This window comes from Ailuropoda melanoleuca, chromosome 3 (assembly GCF_002007445.2).
Source record: "Ailuropoda melanoleuca isolate Jingjing chromosome 3, ASM200744v2, whole genome shotgun sequence".
Classification (NCBI taxonomy): domain Eukaryota; kingdom Metazoa; phylum Chordata; class Mammalia; order Carnivora; family Ursidae; genus Ailuropoda; species Ailuropoda melanoleuca.
This window is the reverse complement of record NC_048220.1, coordinates 118,526,771-118,545,871: the sequence shown is the minus strand read 5'-3', so window position 1 is coordinate 118,545,871 and position 19,101 is coordinate 118,526,771. Positions and strand designations below refer to the sequence as shown.

Here is a 19,101-nt window from a genome sequence, read left to right as displayed (position 1 = left end):
TAGTGGAATGGCAGAATAAATAGACTATAAAAGCACTATCTCAGCAATATTAGTTGATTTTGAAATATACTCTCCTGCGCTCAATTCCAGCTCCTCCCACTAACTTGTTCCCTTTATATTGGCTTTAGTGATATCAGCCTTAAGTCTACTGGATGGTTATAGGTGATAAGGACATAATTAATGTAAGAAATTAAAATATTCTAAATTTTATTGGAAAATCTGTTATTTTCAAATGGCTCAAAAGACATTCTAATTTTAACAATTTAAAAAATCCAATCTTAAATCTGATAGTATTTCAGAACATACCTTTACTGTAAAGAGCTTTATGCACTTTTGAAGGCTTTTCCACTGTTGAGGACGCTGAGAATCCAGGAGGTAAGCGGACATGAACCAGTGTCAATGTATTAGGTCGTGCTAATGGTTGTCTAAATGGACAAGTGCTGAAATATAACCTTACACCTGATGATGGGATAAAATTATACATCAGTAACAGAAAATGAAAGACTTGAGGTACATGTGCTATTGAAGTAATTCCACCGAGAAACAGAGGCACCTGTTAAAATCACAGAATCTTAAATCCCCGTGCGTAATATTGTGGGGAAGAGAGTTCTAAGAAAATGTCACTTGGAATTGACAGGTGAATCAACATGTTTTAGCAGGAAGAATCTGCAACTATAAGCCAAGAGAGTCCTTGTTTCTATTCAGGCTGTCACTGAATATTAGCCACGCTAGTCTTCAGGTATAGTTTTACATCTTTAATTTAAGGAGCTAAAACTACAAGAATCTTACAATTTTTGAAATCCTTAATTTTATGAATTAGTAATATGGCTTGATAATTGATACAGAAGTAAAAACACATTTCTAATCATAAGTTCCCAAATCTGAGGATTATCAAGCTCTAAAAGCTATAGCAGACATATAAATTAAACAACATACCTGCATGTGTGACTGCCAATAACTGACAGTCCAGCGATTCAGAATTTTCAATCACTGCTATCTGAACAATTGGCTTAAAAACAGAACGATCTATGGTCCTACAAAAGAGGAAAAAAACTAAAGTCTAATATGCTAAAGTAAGACTAACTTCTTAGATAATTAATACAACAGCAGCAAAGGCAGCAAAAACCCCTGAATACAAGCTTACATTGTTAGACATTTCCCTTTTCTCAAAGATCATAAAAGAAGGCTAACTCCACTGGGTAAAGGGTTAATGAGGAACAAGGCAATTTGAGAGCATCAAATTATCTTTGTAAAGATTACCATTAATTAAAAAGAAGGAAAAATGAAACTTTATATTGGAGAAATCTGGTAAATAGCACCTTAACCAAGTGTTCAATAGTGGAAAAACTGGTGGTTATGGGCCTACTGATGTAATGCTGCAAGGAGTTCACATTACCTATGTAATACTGGATAAAAAAAAAAAAAATTACCCTGAATCTAATGATAATGAAAAAAAGATAAATTCAGAAATTGGGATATCCCACAAATAAGACTCTTACCCCTCCCCACCAAATGTGAATATTTAGGGAAAAAAGAAAGATGGTGATACATCTGTTCTATATTAATAAGACAAATGACTGATGTAATTCACAGCTTCTGACTGAATCTGGGGAAATATGGAAAGAAAAACAGCTATGAAAGATTTTTGGGACTGCTAAGTAACATTAATATGAACTGTGTAATACTTCAAAATTATTAATTTTTTTTTAGGTGTGGAACTGGTATTGCGTTTATGTAAGAGACTTAGGACTCGGAATTTGAAGGATTTAAGGGTGAAAGTCATGATGTCTGCAACTTACATTCAAATAGCTCGTAAGAACGAAAGTGAGCAAATAAGGGAAAATAGTAACTACTGCTGAATTTGGATAATTTGATAGGGTATTATCAGTTTTTGCCATGCTGCTCTTCTAGTTTTTCTGTGGATTTGAAAACGTTTCCAAAAAAAGAAGTAATGCTGGAGAAGAAAAAGGAAGCCCTTTGCTTTAGATTGTCTATCTGGAGAATTTTTTTTGTCACTGAAAAGCAAAGGCAGCCTTGAATTTTGCTAGGATATATGAATGCAGCAATGACCCAAGCACAGAGAAAACCAAAGCTGAAAATTTGAGGTCTTTCTTATGTGAAGAGATTTTCTGCAGCTGAGCTGAATTAGCTGTGATATACATAAATCACAGTGTGCAGTGTCTGAAGACTTGGCTTGTAACTTGGGTACCACTACTTATCTAAGAGTCAGACTTCAGACAAATCATAACATCCCTTAGTTTCAGTTTCCTCAAGAACACAATGTGGATAATAAAACTCTAAAGTTCTATATTCCCAAACTGTACTTATGTCAACTATCGGACCAACTAAACTTATACTACACAGGCCCGTTAAAAGGTTGCAGTGGTTATCAGTGGGGAACTTTGAGACATGAAGTTTCCTAGTGACAACTCCCGTAGTTGCCTGTCCAGACCACCTAAAGCTTAACATTCCTAGGAAAAACATGTCAAGCCGTACTTTACACTGTAAAAACAAACAAACAAACAAACAAACAAACAAACAAACAGTCTGCCTTACATTTCAAACCATCCAACATTAGAATTAAAGGAACAGTCTTTCTCTAGGAGCTGTTTCAAACATAACCTCCAGTGTCATCTTCTTCAACATTCCTTACCTTTTAGATTTTGAAGAGGAAATAATTTTAGTATGCTGCACATATATAGCATAATGATATGCCTTGTACAAATGAAATGCCTGACAATTTATTACCTAGCAATGTTTCCAGCAGCAGAGACAATAGAATTCTGTGAAACTGAGGCAACTCTGCTCATTCCTTGTCCATCCTGGCCCAAATCATACACCTGCGAATAAAAAATTGTACCCACTTAAACATAACTATGCATTTTACTATGCATAACTATGAATTTACAAAACCCATACACATTTTACAAAATAAGTTTTTGGATAGAATTTTATAAAGTAGACTTTTCCTTTTTAGGGATCCTTTAAGTTAGGTACTTCACAGAGATAGGAAACATCAGAGATTTGAAATTTCATAAAAAAGGACCCCTAAGTAGTAGTTTGGGATGTTTTTTTAAAAAGCACACAGNTTAGAAGAGGAGGAAGGGAACCAGAACCTCAGACTTCAGGATCTCTCACACCCACATAAATGAGGAGGCAGGCCCCATGAAAGCCAGGTCCTCAGCTCCAGCTGAACATTGCCAGACAGGAATACAGACTTGATATTGCCAGAGTTTATGATTTTTTTCCAGACAAGCCAGACATTTACATTTAATTCATGTAAATGTTCCCAATTTTAATTGTTGGAAATTCATTTAATTAAAAATTCCAGACAGCTCAGGGGTGCCTGGGTGGCTCAGTTGGTTAAGTGTCTGCTTTCGGCTCAAGTCATGATCCCAGGGTCCTGGGATCAAGCCCCACATTGGGCTCCTTGCTCAGCAGGGAGCCTGCTTCTCCCTCTCCCTCTGCCTGCTGCTCCCCTGCTTGTGCTATCTGTTATAAATAAATAAAAATAAATAAATAAATAAATAAATAAATAAATAAATAAATAAATAAAAAATAAAATCTTAAAAAAAAAAAAGCACACAGCTCATAGGAAAAGGCTAAGAGTAACTGAATGTTCTTACCCCCCTTTAAATGGTAGTGTTTTAATACTTGCCTGTATTACTCCTTTCTCAGATCGTGTATATAAAATGTTTCTAGAATTATCAACTGCAATTTGAACAATAGGATCTAAAAATAAGAAAAAAAAAGCAAAAAAAAAAAAACCTCTAAAGATTAACGAATTAAACAGAGTAGCCACTTACAACAAATTTATATTGCTGAATTAGAACTTTGAGTTTAGGGGCTTTCTCTTGCTTTGCAGTTAAGTCCTACGATATTTACATGAGGACAAAGGCAAGAAGCATTTAAATCACACAATATATGAAAAAAGCAGACATCAAATACTGTGACTAGATGAAGAGCCTCACAAATAAATTACTCTGTCTTCTCACTAAGCTTTAAGCCAAATCAAAATTAAGTTCTAGATTATTTCTTCATTTAACAAACATTTAATGAATGTCTACTACATACTAGAAACACAGAAATAATTATACTCAGTGCATTCCTTCAAGAAACTTTCAATTTAATAAATCATTGTGTGGGGCGCCTGAAGGCTCAGCCGGTTGAGCATCCAACTCTTGATTTGGGCTCAGGTCACAATCTCGGGTCATGGATTGAGCCCAATGGTCAGGTTCCATGCTCAATACAGCGTCTGCTTATCCTCTCCCTTTGCTACTTCCTCCGTTCCTCCCCCTGCTCACGCCCTAATTCTCTCTTAAATAACTAAAATCTAAAAAAAAATAAATAAATAAAAAAGAGAGAGAGAAAGAAAGCTTATGAATATATAACAAATGTTATTTAAGAAGACAAACTTACAGTTAAGAATGAGAATTTCTGAAGACAATGTTAAGTCAACAATTTTAAAAATTTTTGATTGCCAAATTTATTGTTTTCTACTTACCATCTTCTGAGAATGTGAATTGTAGCAATGAAGGAACAAGGAAAGAAAGTGCGCTCTTTGAGTGGTTTATTTTCCTACATCTTTGGCTAAACCAACCTGCTTCTGCCTTAAAAGGAAAAATTGAAAGAAGCAAGACTTATAAATGTAGATACATTTGTCACAGCAACTAACCATATACCCACATATATAAAAATCTTCAAATTTTAGTGAAATAGCAATAATTGTAAATAAAGTGCAATATACTATTCAGAATAAGTACCGAGTTTAACCCTTTAATTAGTAATAGATGTAGTTAGCCATAATCAAATCTCAACTCTCAATGAAATCAGGTGTCTATTTCAAAACTTCATAGTGCTATGTTAATGAGCTCCTATTTTAATTATCTTGAAAGCTCTTTTATTTGAAAGTAGTAAAGCAAATAATAAGTGCAGTTCATAAGAGCTAAATTACATAAGATAGGGGTACTTGTATCATCTCTTCCCATTTTGGCTAAAAAAAAATCTTAACAACAGCAGCCGTCGGCACCATAATCTACAGTTTACTTCTCAATGTCTGACTTTTGCCATACAAAACCTTTTGGGGGGGGTGTGGGTAATGAACAAAGCCAAGAGAAACTAGGTAAGAAAAAAGTACAATGTAATATTAAAAAAAAACACAGCTGACCAGGGTTGTAATCCCAGCTCTGCCACTAATTAATTAGCTATGTGACTCTGAGAATATTACTTTATCAGTTTCCTAACATTTACCTTGTGAAAAAAGCCAATATGGTAGGGAAAAGACATAAAAAGGCATTTCAAAGTAGAGAAAACATACATGACCAATAAATACATGAAAAGATCCTCCCTCAGCAAGTAATAAAAAAATTTCCTTCTATTAGATTGGTCAAAATTAGTAAGTTTGACAATACTACCATCAGTGAGGGATGGTGGGATATATTCATAGAAGCCTGCTAAGAGTCTAAAAAACTCTTAGAGAGCAATATGAAAATATTAATTACAATTTTAAATGCATATGCTCCATAACCCAACCATTAGAATTCTAAGTCTCTATATAAAAAAGTATCTACACATGTACACAATTAGACCTACAAAAGAACACCTATTATGGCATTATTTATGGATAGGAAAACTGAAAACCTAGAAGTCCATCAAGGAAGGAATTGTTAAGTGAACAATGTACAACCATTTTACAGACAACTATGCAGCAATCACAAAACGCAACACAGTTAAGCGAAAAGCCAATTATGTAGCAAAACATGAGCAATAATCTAAGGAAAAACATACAAAAGTATATCATGTATTTGTATATGTGTATACATATAATACATATGTATAGATATTTATAGATACTTACCAATGTACCATGTCCTAAAAAGACATACTCAGAACCGGATTTTATCTCTGGAGAGAGGACTGGGCTTTATAGGCACGGTGTAGTCATGCAAGACTATGTACGGTTTTAACTATATGTTTGAATATTTTCCATAAGACTATATTAATGCGCTTATAAAATTAGAAAACAAAAGTAAATCTACCCCTACTTTATCCAGAGGGAGGAAAAAAAAGTTTATAAATGCCAGACTTACTTGGTATGCTACTTCATACAAACAGCCATCTTTTCCAGCCAAGAAAATTCTGCCATTATCAGTGGAAGTTATTGTTAAAAGGTAAGTATTATCAGTGGGAAGAGAATACAAAGGATCTGGAAGCAACTGCATTCCACCACACATACTGTCATTAAGAACTCCAGAACCTATTTTTTTAAAAGAAAGAATACAGGAATCAGCTTATCAGCTTTTTTAAAGTTTGAAACAATCACAGCATTATCCGCAGAATTGGTATTTTTACTAATTCTTATACCCAGACGCTTCTATAACATATACTTTTAAATTACTATAAAAAGTCTGATACAATTTATTCAAGGTAAATAGAACTTATAATATGTGTATATATAAAAAATACATAATATATGTTTTATACTTATTATAAAACATAAATCGAAAAACTATCCCAAATTATTAGATTTTGGGAAAGATCTAAAGGATTTGATAGTAATAATCATTAATTTGAGTCACTGAAATTCAACATTATTTTACCCAAAACAGATTGCCAGAATGCAAAAGAAATCACTGAATGTACTAGTAATGAATTGAGGGCTGCTTATGTTAAAGAATAATAAAGGAAAGAACATTTCAGCGTTCTACATGTTAAAACAGCCATTCAAAGAACCAGAAACAAATTGAAAGCATTATAGAAAAACTCACTAGTGTCAATTATTTCTCTTCTACTACCCTTTCATACTGTACATTTAAGGAGTGCACATTAATATGATAAACATATTCAAAATACTTCTTTGATGGAGTTACTAACCTGAGATATCATACCTATAGGGAAATAATATTTTCTAAAGAACAAATAATCTGCAAGTTTACTTAGTGAAAAAAATTAGCTTTTAATTATATTAAATTGGCTAACATATTTTTATTTTAAAAATATCACGTGGTTAACTATACCTGTTTGTAAATTAGCATAGCTAAGTCCAAGAATCACTATATCCACAGGGGTTGCCAAAACCAGGAGGTGTCGTATATGAGGTTGAAAGATGCCTAAGACAAAGTAGACATGGGTTAGGGATTATTCCAAAAAACATCCACTTCCACTATTTAAGCATTGATAAACTAATGGTTTTATCATTAAAATGAACTAGTGATTAAATAGTGTACGAAAGACGTGTCTGGCTGGTTCAGCTTACAGAGCATGCGACTCTCGATCTTGGGGTCATGAGTTCAAGCCCCATGTTGGGCGTGGAGCCTACTTAAAAAAAAAATAGGGGCACCTGGGTGGCTCAGTTGTTAAGCATCTGCTTTCAGCTCAGGTCAAGATCCCACAGTCCTGGGATCGAGCCCTGCGACAGGCTCCCTGCTCTGTGGGAAGTCTGCTTCTCCCTCTTCCACTCCCCCTACTTGTGTTTCCTCTCTCACTGTCTTTGAACTCAGTTTATCTCTGATGTTAAAATATTACTACCTATGATCATTTAAATAAGTAGATAGTAATAAAAAAGAACCATCTTAGAAAAGAAACACTTCAGTATTTAATACCAATTAAAATCAGTATTACATTATAAAATAGTTCATTAAAATATAAAGCCTTCTATTTGTATACTTATGCTCAGAGCAGCATAATTCATAGTACCCAAAAGATGGAAGCAACCCAAGCGTCCATCAACAGATGAATGAATAAACAAAATTTGGTGTGTGTGTATGTGGGTATATACATACACATAAAAGTATATGTACATAGGAATGTCACCCAGTCTTAAAAAAGAAGAAAATTCTGACAATACTACAACAGGAATGAATCTTAAGAACACTATAAGTGAGGGGTGCCTGAGTGCATCCGACTCTTGATTTTGGCTCGGGTCATGATCTCAGGGTGGTAAGATCAAGTCCCACATTGGGCTCAGCACTCAGTCCAGAGTCTACTTGAGATTCTCTCTCTACCTCTGCCCCCTACTCGTGCTCTTGTGCTCTCTTCCCCTCTAAAAATAAATAAAATCTTAAAAAAAACAACAAAACCCAACCCATCATGAGTGAAATAAACCACAAAGAGATAAACACAATTCCACTTATATCAGGTAGTCAATTTCATAGAAACAGAAATGAGTTTATGCTAAATGAGTTACCCAGATAAATTTGTATATCAAAACCAGATAATTTAGAGGTTCAGAGGGGACATTACCAAGTACACAATTTTTTTTATTAATTCATGCTAAAGTACTGTTTAACTTTATTTTTTTTATTTGTTTAACATTAAAAAGTATGCAGTGGCATGAGATTCTATGTATAATTATCATTGTCATATTACGATATCCAAAAATAGTGTCTTACTGTAGGTAATAAAAGAAACTATATCTTATGTCATGATTATGGGCATCTCTTCATGTTTATATCTTTGGCCTACTTCAGGGAATTAAATGCCACAGAAAGTATAACAAAACTTTCACTTTCACTGATGAACATCAAGGGGCATAAAAGCCATTTTCGTGTATCAACGTTCAAGTCAATAAAGCTGAAGGCACAGACCTTCTACCTAATGAACTCAAAATATAACTGATATTTCATGATAAGTTGATTTAAAAAGCTTCAACTTTATGAAACTTAGATTTTTCCTTAATAAAACCTCTATCTCATGCTTGCTTCAGCAGCACATACACTACAATTGGAACAATATAGAGAAGATTAGCATGGCCCCTGCACAAGGATGACATGCACATACGTGAAGTGTTCCATATAAAAAATTAAAATTAAATAAAAGCCTTAACTCTAAGTACTCAGTTACCAGCCTATGCCAAAGAAGTCATCTTTGATTACAGAAACGTCAGTAAAGTTGGAATTTTATAGATGGTGGAGCTGGTTTACGGCTTTGAGTAAAGGGAGAAAAGTAAAAGCAGCGTCTTGTCAAATGATGCGATCTTCTCTAAAATCTAGCATCATTTATTCAACTAATTTGCAACAGGAAATGGTAGAAATGGAAGCCATCTCCCTTCAGGATTCAACAAGGTTAAATGACACTTCTCACTTTTGTCAGCTCTCACTTCTTATCTATAAAGTATACACCTTATTAGCACTTTTTAGAAATTAATGTAAATTGTTTAGGTCTTTGGAACAAAGTTTCACTACTTTTGAATGAAAAAGTTTTAAAGTTTTGAAAGAAACAGTTTAATACTTGTGCACAAATATGAACACTTAGGATTCTTTGCCAACATATGTTTTTGCCTTTTTTTTTTTAAATTTTATTTGAGAAGAGAATGAAAGAGAGAAAGAGAAAGAGAGAGAGAACACGAGCAGGGGGATGGGCAGAAGGAGAAGGAGACTCCCCACCGAGCAGGGAGCCCGATGTGGGACTCCATCCCAGGACCCTGGGATCATGACCTGAGCTGAAGGCAGATGCTTAACTGACTGAGCCACCCAGGCGCCCCTGTTTTTGCTGCTTTGATGAATAAACAACAGAACCATAACCCAATGCATTTTAGAAAGGCGTGCTTTTGCACAGAAAACTTGGCCAATGGTACCTACCTTCAACTTCTAAGGCAACTTCAATGACAGTATGAACTAATGCCTTTTCAAGAGATGTTGGTTCAGAAATAGGAAAATATAAAGTTCTCTTCTACTGAAAAGTCCACTGACTTTCCAGAACTAATTGACTGAACTTGAGGTAGGAGGCTTACTGTATTAGACAAGGAAAGACCATTCCAAGAATAACTTCCAGGAAGGAGTTTACACATGATTTGACTTCGGTGGCAGCCCTACTTGATCATACAGATGAGGTAAAATGACTCAAAATCACTAATCATTCATAATCACTATAATGAATAATATCCCAAAGCCATAAGCTCTTTTAGCTAAATTACCTCCCTGGAAGATGCAAATGAAGCTAGACAACCATGTGACTCTTTCAACACATAGAAAATGCTTCCCTGAACTCAGGAAAGTGTGATTAAGTCTTGCCAATTTCTCTGTGGACAAAAACCTGCAAATGTTAGAAAACACTGAAGGACTCTTACGTTTTATTCAAACAATCATAAAACTGAAACATGTATTCACATTCTTCTTCCTTACACAGAAATCACCAATAAAGCAAACTCTTGCCAAAAAGCTTGACTTAGAAAACAATGTCTTTAAGAATAATGTTTTCTTGCAACAGGCAAAGTAAGATACGGACTTTGTTAGCTTTAACACTATGTTCGAGAGTCAGAATTTTCAGTGCTTATGGACAGCAAAGTCAGAGCTGTTTCAGAATCAGGGTGGCTCATTCAGTTAAGTGTCTGACTCTTGATATTGGCCCAGGTCATGATCTCATGGTACTGAGATCCAGCCCCAGAGGCCAGCTCTTTGCCCAGCATGGAGCCTGCTTAGGATTCTCTCTCCCTTAGCCCCTTCGCCCCATCGTCTGCACACACTCTCTCAAAAAAAAAAAAAAAATTGTTTATCAAAGATCACACCTTTGTTGTCATATCAAAGACCTGCAATAATTTTAATTTTGCACTGAAGTTTATATTTGAGTAGAAAAAAATTTTACTATTTACTTTAGACAGACAATTTATATTTATTAAAATACAGAGCAGGGACAGCCCTCCACTGTTATTATGAATAAACTTTTAGATAGTAACTTTTTAATTTTTTATTTATTCATATTATTTATTTTTTAAAAGATTTTATTTATTTATTTGACAGAGAGAGAAAGAGAGAGAGAGCCAGCTAGAGAGAGAACACAAGCAGGGGGAGTGGGAGAGGAAGAAGCAGGCTCCCAGCGGGGGAGACTGATGTGGGGCTCGATCCCAATCATGCCGAGCCGAAGGCAGATGCTTAACGACTTAGCCACCCAGGCGCCCCTAGATAGTAACTTTTTTTAAAAAAGGATTTATTTAGAGAGAGAGCATGTGTGTGAGTGCACATAAGCAAGCAGGGGGCAGAAGCAGAGGGAGAAGGAGTGTCTTAAGCACACTGCACTGAGTGTGGAGCCCCATGCAGGGCTCAGTCTCACAACCCTGAGATCACGACCTGAGCCAAAACATCCCTGAGAGTTGGATGCCTAATGGACTGCATCACCCAGGCACCCCTACGAATAAACTTTTAAATGTGGAAAACAAGATACATACCTCAGGGTGAAGAATACCTTGAGGTTCTACATTAAGGAAGTAAGTTTCCAATGTAATCACATAAACAGTGTATAAGACTGCATGTTTGTACCATGTGAATCATTTCAAAACAGCTGTGATGTCAAAAAATTTTATTTAGGTCTTACAAACAATTGTTTACTATTGCCCATTGTAGGAAGATTTCTCATAACATCCAAAAAATGTATATTAAATTTAAATCAATCTATTATCTTGTCATTAGCTCTGACAAAAAAAATCTGGCACAATGAAGTTGAAACTGTTAAATTAAACAACGCTTGCCATTTCTTTAAGATTTATTCTGAACTCTTTTTATTTCCATGGGCTAATCAAGACTAAAAAAATGTAGGGGCGCCTGGGTGGCACAGCGGTTGGGCGTCTGCCTTCGGCTCAGGGCGTGATCCCGGCGTTATGGGATCGAGCCCCACATCAGGCTCCTCTGCTATGAGCCTGCTTCTTCCTCTCCCACTCCCCCTGCTTGTGTTCCCTCTCTCGCTGGCTGTCTCTATCTCTGTCAAATAAATAAATAAAATCTTTAAAAAAAAAAAAAAGACTAAAAAAATGTAGAGACAAAAATGGTTTTTATATTAAATTCAGTAACTGATGAAAAATGTATAATGTAAAAAAACTCCAGGTAAATCAACAAAAAGTAACAAAAAATACGCAAAACAAAATTTAAAAATTATAGTTTAACAATTTATTAAAAAAAATTTTTTTTTAAAGTAAGCTCTACACCTAATGTGGGGCTTGAACTCATGATCCTGAGATCAAGAGTCACATGCTCTACCAACTGAGGCAGCCAGGTGCACCAGTGTAACAATTTTAAAGACAGACTCATTTCTACCATTAAGTAAATAAACTATTAAGTATTCCTAATCACTTTACATATTTCTAGTTAGAATTCAGAACAAAACTTCAATAAAAATTTCAACTATGTAAAATGCACTGTTATTCAGTCCTATGTATATACATACCTAAATTAATCATTACATTTTTATTTCTTACCAGCTTTTGGTTTCACAAGCCCCACAGCAAGAATAGTCTCACTAAGTCCATCAAAATATGCAAGGTCTCCTCTGTCAATAGTTAAAGAAAAACATGTTATACATACAAAAAAAACCAAAGTTTTATCTAAAATGTTCTTTAAGACTACAAAATGTAATGAAAAATAAACCAGCAAACAAAACTGTTTCAGTTCCAAGATCCTGGCACACAGGCCTGTCTAAGGCTAATAAGCATAAACCAGGAAACAGAGAATGCTGCTCCCCATCCCAAACCTCCCCCCAACCAGGCTGTAAGGCTCAAGTAACAGCAATTCTACTGCTGGGGCAAGACCCTCTCAGAAGAACAGATTCATAGGGAAAGTATAAGGCTGAGAGTGGAATAGAAACATTGAGAAAAAAATCTCCAGCATCCCAAACTGTATCCTAAGTGCAAAGTAATTCTACAGGAATTTGAAACCTGTGATCCACTGAGGGTAATCACAGCAATGACAAAACCAAACTCAGCTCAACTCCTGACTTGGAAAAAGTCAACTTTCCTCATAATAAAGGCCTACCTGCTAGGCCCATTTCTACGGATAAATATTATTTATTTACTTCAGTATCCACTCTCCTACACACAATATCTAGCTTTCAAAAAACACAAGAGACACAAAAAAGCACAGGAAAAAAAAAAAAAGCCTGTCAAGAAACAAAGCAATCAACAGAAATGGACTCAGCTATGAGCCTGATCTGTGAACTACAGGCAGGAAATTTAAAATAAATACGGAATGGAAAAGGTGGACAATATATAAATGAACAGATAAGGAACTTCAGCAGTGAGGTGAAAATTACAAGTAATAAGTGAAAGTATTAGAAATAAAAAGCATAGTACAGAGAAAGAATGTCTTTTAAGAACTTTTTAGGTAGACTTGACATAACTAACAAAAGAATCTGTGATCCTGAAGTTGGGTCAATAGAAATTGTCCAAAATGAAACTAAAAGGAAAAAAAAAAAAAGAATGGAGAAACAAAAATAGAACAGAGTATCCAAAACCTGTTGAAGAACATCAATCTAATAAAAGTGTAAAAATCTCAGAAGACAGAGGGAGAGAATGGGGCAGCACAAATATCTGAAGGTAATCACTGAAAAATTTCCAAAAATAATGAAAGACATCAAATCAAAGATCCAAGAAAATCAGAAAAGGCCAAACAGGATGAACACCAAGAAAAAAATATTATGATCCAGACTTTGAAGAAAACTTCTGGTTGTTCTGAAAAGGGGCAAGCAAACAGAAAGAAAACACCTCAATGGCCACTTAGGTGGACCAGGTTTCCCCCTTTTTTCCATACTGTTGATAACTGGCACAGCCTCCAGAAACTAAGACCAATATTGGGGAAGTTAGAGGTTACAGAATAAGAAATGGAACAAGATTACATGCCTATCATCCAAGTGGAATTAGGATTCATAATAAAAAAACTAATGGAATAACTGAAAGGAAGCCCAAGGTTTTTGCAATATTAAACTTGTGAACTAAAGATTTATACCCAGGACTTGTGCCCTGATTTTTTTTTCAGTAAGTACATTGTCCAGATGATTTTTCTTTAAATGAGTTCTAGTTTTAAGACAGTAAGGTTGGACTATATGTTCCATGTGAACAGGGACTATATTTAGCTACATGTTCAAGTTTATGTGTCACGTCAACTCAATGATACAGTGGATGTGTGTGTGCGTTCCTAACAGGTGTCTTAATTAACCAAGGGCAAGAGTAACAACAACATGGGCCTTCCTCCCATTAACCCACTTAACCACCTAAAGATATTATGACTGGTAATAAGCCAAAATTTATCTCCAGGAAGCCAGGTGAGATTACCAGATCACTAAACTTTATTTTAGCAAGAATGCCTTGGACCTTCACTCAGACTATTACATACATTCAAATTACACATCGGTCATGCTCACAGACCAACAAAACTCTTTAGTCACTTCAGTAAGTTAATGCATCAAAAATAGAGATCCTTAAAAATATCAAACCATCTCTCAAGAAACTACTAATAGTCTATCTTATTGGTAGATAAGAGCTTGGCAACTAGACCCCTGCTACTCAGAATGGTACTCAGACTGGCAGCATCACTGGAAGTTTGTAACAAATGCAGACTCTTGAGGCTTACTCAGAACTACTGTAACAGAATCCACATTTTAACCCCATCTCCTGGTGATTGATATGCATACTGAGAAGCACTGACCCAGATGTTAGATGAATGAAAGATAAACCAGGCAGCTTCTGATGAGTAGAGCACTAGCTGCAGTTAAGAGAATCTCAATTCTAGCCATGCTACAGCAAACCAGCATTAAATACATACCCGTCTTCATAGTTCCACATGAATATGTCACTGTCAATTGTGAGCCAAGCTCTGCTGATAGGAGGGAACACGCCCATCATGCAGTTACACTGCATATCTGAAGTAGTGTGGATGTAAGGCAAAAAGATTTCAATCTTATCTTTTTCAAATGTGTTTGGAAAGATTTTGATTTAAAATTTATGATTAAAAAATCATGACCTAACCACTCTTTAATAGAAAGAGCAAATAAAATATCTTGATTTCTAATGAGTTTAATGAAAGACATAGCTTATTACAGAAATAAACCTGTAATTTATAATTTCTAAATAATGCTGTCCGGCCACTTGAAATGTATTCTAAAGGACAAATGTAATGTTTTTACCATTATTAATTCAAAAAAGAATACTGATTATGAGTAACACCACTGAATTTTGACATGAAAAAACTTACTGAAGCAGTTTCTCCAATTGTGTAAGAGCAAGATTGATTAAAAAAAAAAAAGCACATGGTATGCTAAGTCACAGTTGATAATTTGCAAGCTTCTTATAAATAGTACAATTGAAAAACAGACAAAAAATTATATTACGTAATTATAAGACAAGGAAACAACTATGAAATAATTTCCTAATGTCTCTTGCAGAAAAAGTATTATCAGAAGATTAAAGAATATTGAGAAACTAAGCAAGGGTACAGTATGGGATAAGGTATGTTTTATATTTAATAACACTATTTCACAAAATCTCAGAGAAACACTGAAAATTTTAGGAAAAATATTAGATTCTACTAGTTTTTCTATTCCAAGTATTTCCTTAATTTTCCATTTCCTTTATTTTTCTGAATCAGACTGTAATGAAATTTGAAATGCTTTTACTTTAAATAGATTAATATACTTTTAAAAAGTCTCATTAAATTTTAATATACCATCTTAATGTCTATATAATGAGGGTTATAGATTAATAAAAAAGCTTCCTAGCAAATAACTATAAATCTAATGCCTTAATAGGGTATGGCACGCTTTAAAAAAATTAAAATCTTTTTAGAGGGTAAGAAAACTCTTCTAGTAACTCAGTCTATGAAGATGCCATTAAGTTCCATTCTTATTGTGATCCTTAGAAATGCAATCACTTATAAACTTTAATTCTAAGATAACAATAAGTGTAAAACCATACCAAAAACTTTCAGGGAGGGGCAAAAAGAAGTACCTGGCAGTTTGTTTTTAAACAGTTTTAGAACGACATCCCAGTTTTAAAATGTTAAAATATGAGAAAAAATAAAGATGAAAATCATGGGTCTTCCAGCTAAAATGTGTTAGCAAAAGCTTCCTTGTAGAGCATTTAACTGGAAAGTACTACTTTGCAAGAATATCATTCAAAAATGCAGAATTCCTTATAAACAATTCACTCTCTTCAATGTCTCAGAACAATTAAAATGTGATTCAATTTTCAACATTCAATGTTATATGAAATTTTCTAGGCACATGGCAAACCACCCACATACTTAAAATGTTTTTTAAATAAAACTCTTAAATGAACTTAAATACACACACCAATTAAACACAAAGCAAGAACTATAAGAACACCAATTTTAAAAAATATTAAGGAGTTAAAAACAAGGTAACAGGATACGTCCAAACTGTTCAACAAGTTCAGGTGGGAGAGGAACTCTTCGGATGGAACTGATCTCTGGAAGGTTGGGCACCGACAGCAAACCAGGTCCTTGTAGAGGATAATCCATATCTGACATGCCAGAAACAGTGGGATTATCTGCAAGTAATAAAAAAAAAAAAAGCCTTTATTATAGTAATAATGTTTTGGGCATCAATTAGGCATATTGAAGCACTGCAAGTTACAAAAAAAATTGTGCATCTGGTGGTTGTAAAGGTATAGAGAGAATAAAATAGTTCTGACCCAACACAAAGGAGGCCTGAGAAAATAACAGTGCTAAGGTGGGGCAGTTACAGGTTTCAGCACTAAACAGAAGGTTCTCTTTCACAAAGATTCCATAAGAAAGGAAATACTTAGTTCAATAATTTAGTTTTTTTTCTCTTATTTTACTAATCTGAAATGGGCAAATATTTATAAAACCACTTTGTAATTGTCAGATAAAACAATTGTGAACAAAATATTGATTGGGGAAAAAAACAGCCATTTCTTTCCCAACTTAAATATTACTAGATTAAAACAACCTACGCATTTTTCTGTTAGACGAACTCCCAAGACCAATAAGATAAATACAAATAATACCACATAAGCAATATTTTACTGGGGGAGACGACAGACTGCTCTATCAAGTGTTCTCGTTTGGCAACCTTTCTCTTGCTCTAAGACACAGTCAACTAAAGGCAGGAGTGGGCTGCTCTATTCAGCCTGTCCTTTCTATATCCTGAACAGGAGGTGTTCTTTAGATCTGACTGATGACCTATATTTATGCCAGGCACCTTTCCAGGCTCTCTTTCAGTACAAAGATGTTGGGGAAAATTGACATATAAAAGAAATTCTAAATGTATTACGGAAATTTAAAATATACAACTAGAGAGAAAAATGCAATCAATTCCTATGTACTGATTGATTACCCAGTTTCAACAATTACCAATAACATGGCTGATCATGTTTCATTTATATCCCTAGCTACTCCTTCCCTAATGAATTTTTTGAAGCAAATCCCAGACTTTCCATTTAATCTTAAAACATAATTTTAATAGGATATTGCACACGTTAAATGGCAGTGGGAACACAAAGGATGGAATTAATAACTCAGTTGAGAATGTGAATGGTTAAGAAAGCCCTCAGAAAGGAAGTGATATTCAAGGGAAGAATGTCAGGCAAAGATAAAAAAACATTCCAGAAGTGATGAAGTAAATTATGATGTAAAATAGAATCCTGAAGAGACAGCTTCTTACGGAAAACGGAAAACCTGTTAAATTCAGTGTGACTGGAATAAAGAGTTTGAGAATAAGATGGAGGAAGAGGAGGAGATTAGGTTGAAGAAGCTGGTGTAAAGGTGGATAGAAATGATTTAAATCAGATAAGAGAGGACAAGAATGCATGGACTCTTTACATCTTGCTTTTCAAACCTAAGGAGGTCAAAGGGAGTATAATGCTATTCAAGATGAGAGTTGCTAATACGCCCCTCAGTTCTTGTAAGACAAGCCCGCTGGTAAGTAGCTATCAGGAACAAATACTACATTTGTTTTATTTCTATCTTTTCTCTGACTGTAAGTCTACTCAATGATTTTTATAAACAGCCAAAAACCTTCTTTAGGTTTACATTGCACAGATTATCCTTGTTACTTTAACTTGGCTCTTGTTTACCAAAAACCTTGTTTGTTAGACTTCTTCTCTCCAATATACGTCTCACAAAGGGGTCATTTTTTTAAAAGCAACTTATGTAACTCCACTCCTTGAGGAATCTGGCCATAACTAAAACCGTTAAACAAAGCATTTTCCCATCGCCTCTCTTTCTTGGCCCATGCACTGCCTTACCCTTCCTGTCCATCATCACAGCTAATATCCTTGCTCTCTTCCTTTATTCCACTGGTAGTTCTTAACTACCTTTGTATTACAGGACTTGGTATTACACTAACTCTACACATAATAAAGACTATCTCTGAGAGGAGATGGTAAATTTCCAAATTAATTTCGTTTACCCGTCTGTTTTAGCCTAAAGTTAATGAGGAATCAAAAAGAATGAGACTTGGATCAGGTGGTCCTACTCAACTGGCCTTAGCGATGAACACTTGGAGGCAGTGAGCAGCTCATTAAGGTTGGGGTCTTTGCTTCAAATGGGGGGGGTTGTTCGTCACTCCTACCCTCTCAAACATCGGCAGTGAACTGAGGACAACAAAATAAACGGAAAATAGGCCCTTTTTGCTCTTTGAAATGTAGCAAACAGCTAAATCTCAAAATGTCTTCGTTAGGCCCACCCCGGGGATAAGGACCTAGTTAGGAAGTCAGGAGAGAGTCCTTTCTGCTGAGAAAGCAGTCATCAAATGGGCACTGATCACTCACTTGGGGCAGACACCATGAGGAGCTCGGAAAGGTCCGGGTACATGCGGTCTTCTTGCAACTGACGGTCGATGAGCCGCCCTGCATTTTCCAAAGCTTCCTGCAGCGCTGAGGCCGACGTGGACGCCGGCATCGCCGACCCCAGTAAAGAAGACGGCATGTCGAGACTCGGAGACACCAGCGTCTGGAAAAAGTAAAAAACCAAGGAGAAAAGAGAGAAAAACCCAACACCCTAGCTCAGACCCGCAGCTTAGAGCGCGCGCGCCAAACGAGCGCCTCGGCGCCTGTGCATGACGCACTTCCGGTTCATCTGGAGGGGAATTTGAAGGCTGCGTTTTGAAGCTGAAGAGAGGAAGCTGTGGAGGGGGCTGGACGTTAGGGGCGGAGCGAGCGAGTGGAGGCTCTTTCCCGGGCGTAGGCTGGGTGCTTGAGAGGGTGGAGGAGGAGAAAATCCGTGGAGGTTTACCTAGGGAAGGGAGGAAAGAAGGGGAAAGGGAAAGGACCGGCGAAAGAGGGGGCCGGGAGGGGTGGAAGGGAGCAGCGGGCGGGTAAGTGGAAGCTGGGTAGGGCCCGGCAGGCTGCTCCGGTTCTGGGGG

General features: G+C 35.8%; 1 protein-coding gene and 1 non-coding gene across 3 annotated transcripts in view; one reads left to right on the top strand and one right to left on the bottom strand.

Annotated features, from left to right (window-relative positions):
• Positions 1–18,816, bottom strand: part of NUP155 (nucleoporin 155) — a 65,498-nt gene extending 46,682 nt beyond the window's left edge. The window contains exons 1-11 of one of the 2 annotated variants that reach the window (XM_034656989.1): positions 18,509–18,816; positions 16,127–16,264; positions 14,523–14,619; positions 12,185–12,255; positions 7,017–7,109; positions 6,090–6,256; positions 4,505–4,610; positions 3,659–3,732; positions 2,749–2,840; positions 937–1,034; positions 307–459 (exon numbers count right to left, since the gene is read on the bottom strand). In XM_034656989.1, coding sequence (XP_034512880.1) covers positions 307–459; positions 937–1,034; positions 2,749–2,840; positions 3,659–3,732; positions 4,505–4,610; positions 6,090–6,256; positions 7,017–7,109; positions 12,185–12,255; positions 14,523–14,619; positions 16,127–16,264; positions 18,509–18,665 — 1,246 coding nt within the window. In that variant the 5' untranslated portion in view covers positions 18,666–18,816. The remainder of the gene's footprint in view (positions 1–306; positions 460–936; positions 1,035–2,748; positions 2,841–3,658; positions 3,733–4,504; positions 4,611–6,089; positions 6,257–7,016; positions 7,110–12,184; positions 12,256–14,522; positions 14,620–16,126; positions 16,265–18,508) is intronic. The other variant, XM_034656988.1, reaches the window with a different exon arrangement.
• LOC117801731 lies at positions 8,696–8,798 on the top strand. The gene has a single exon (XR_004624466.1). It is a non-coding gene; the product is annotated as a U6 spliceosomal RNA (small nuclear RNA).
• Positions 18,817–19,101: the final 285 nt, after the last annotated feature.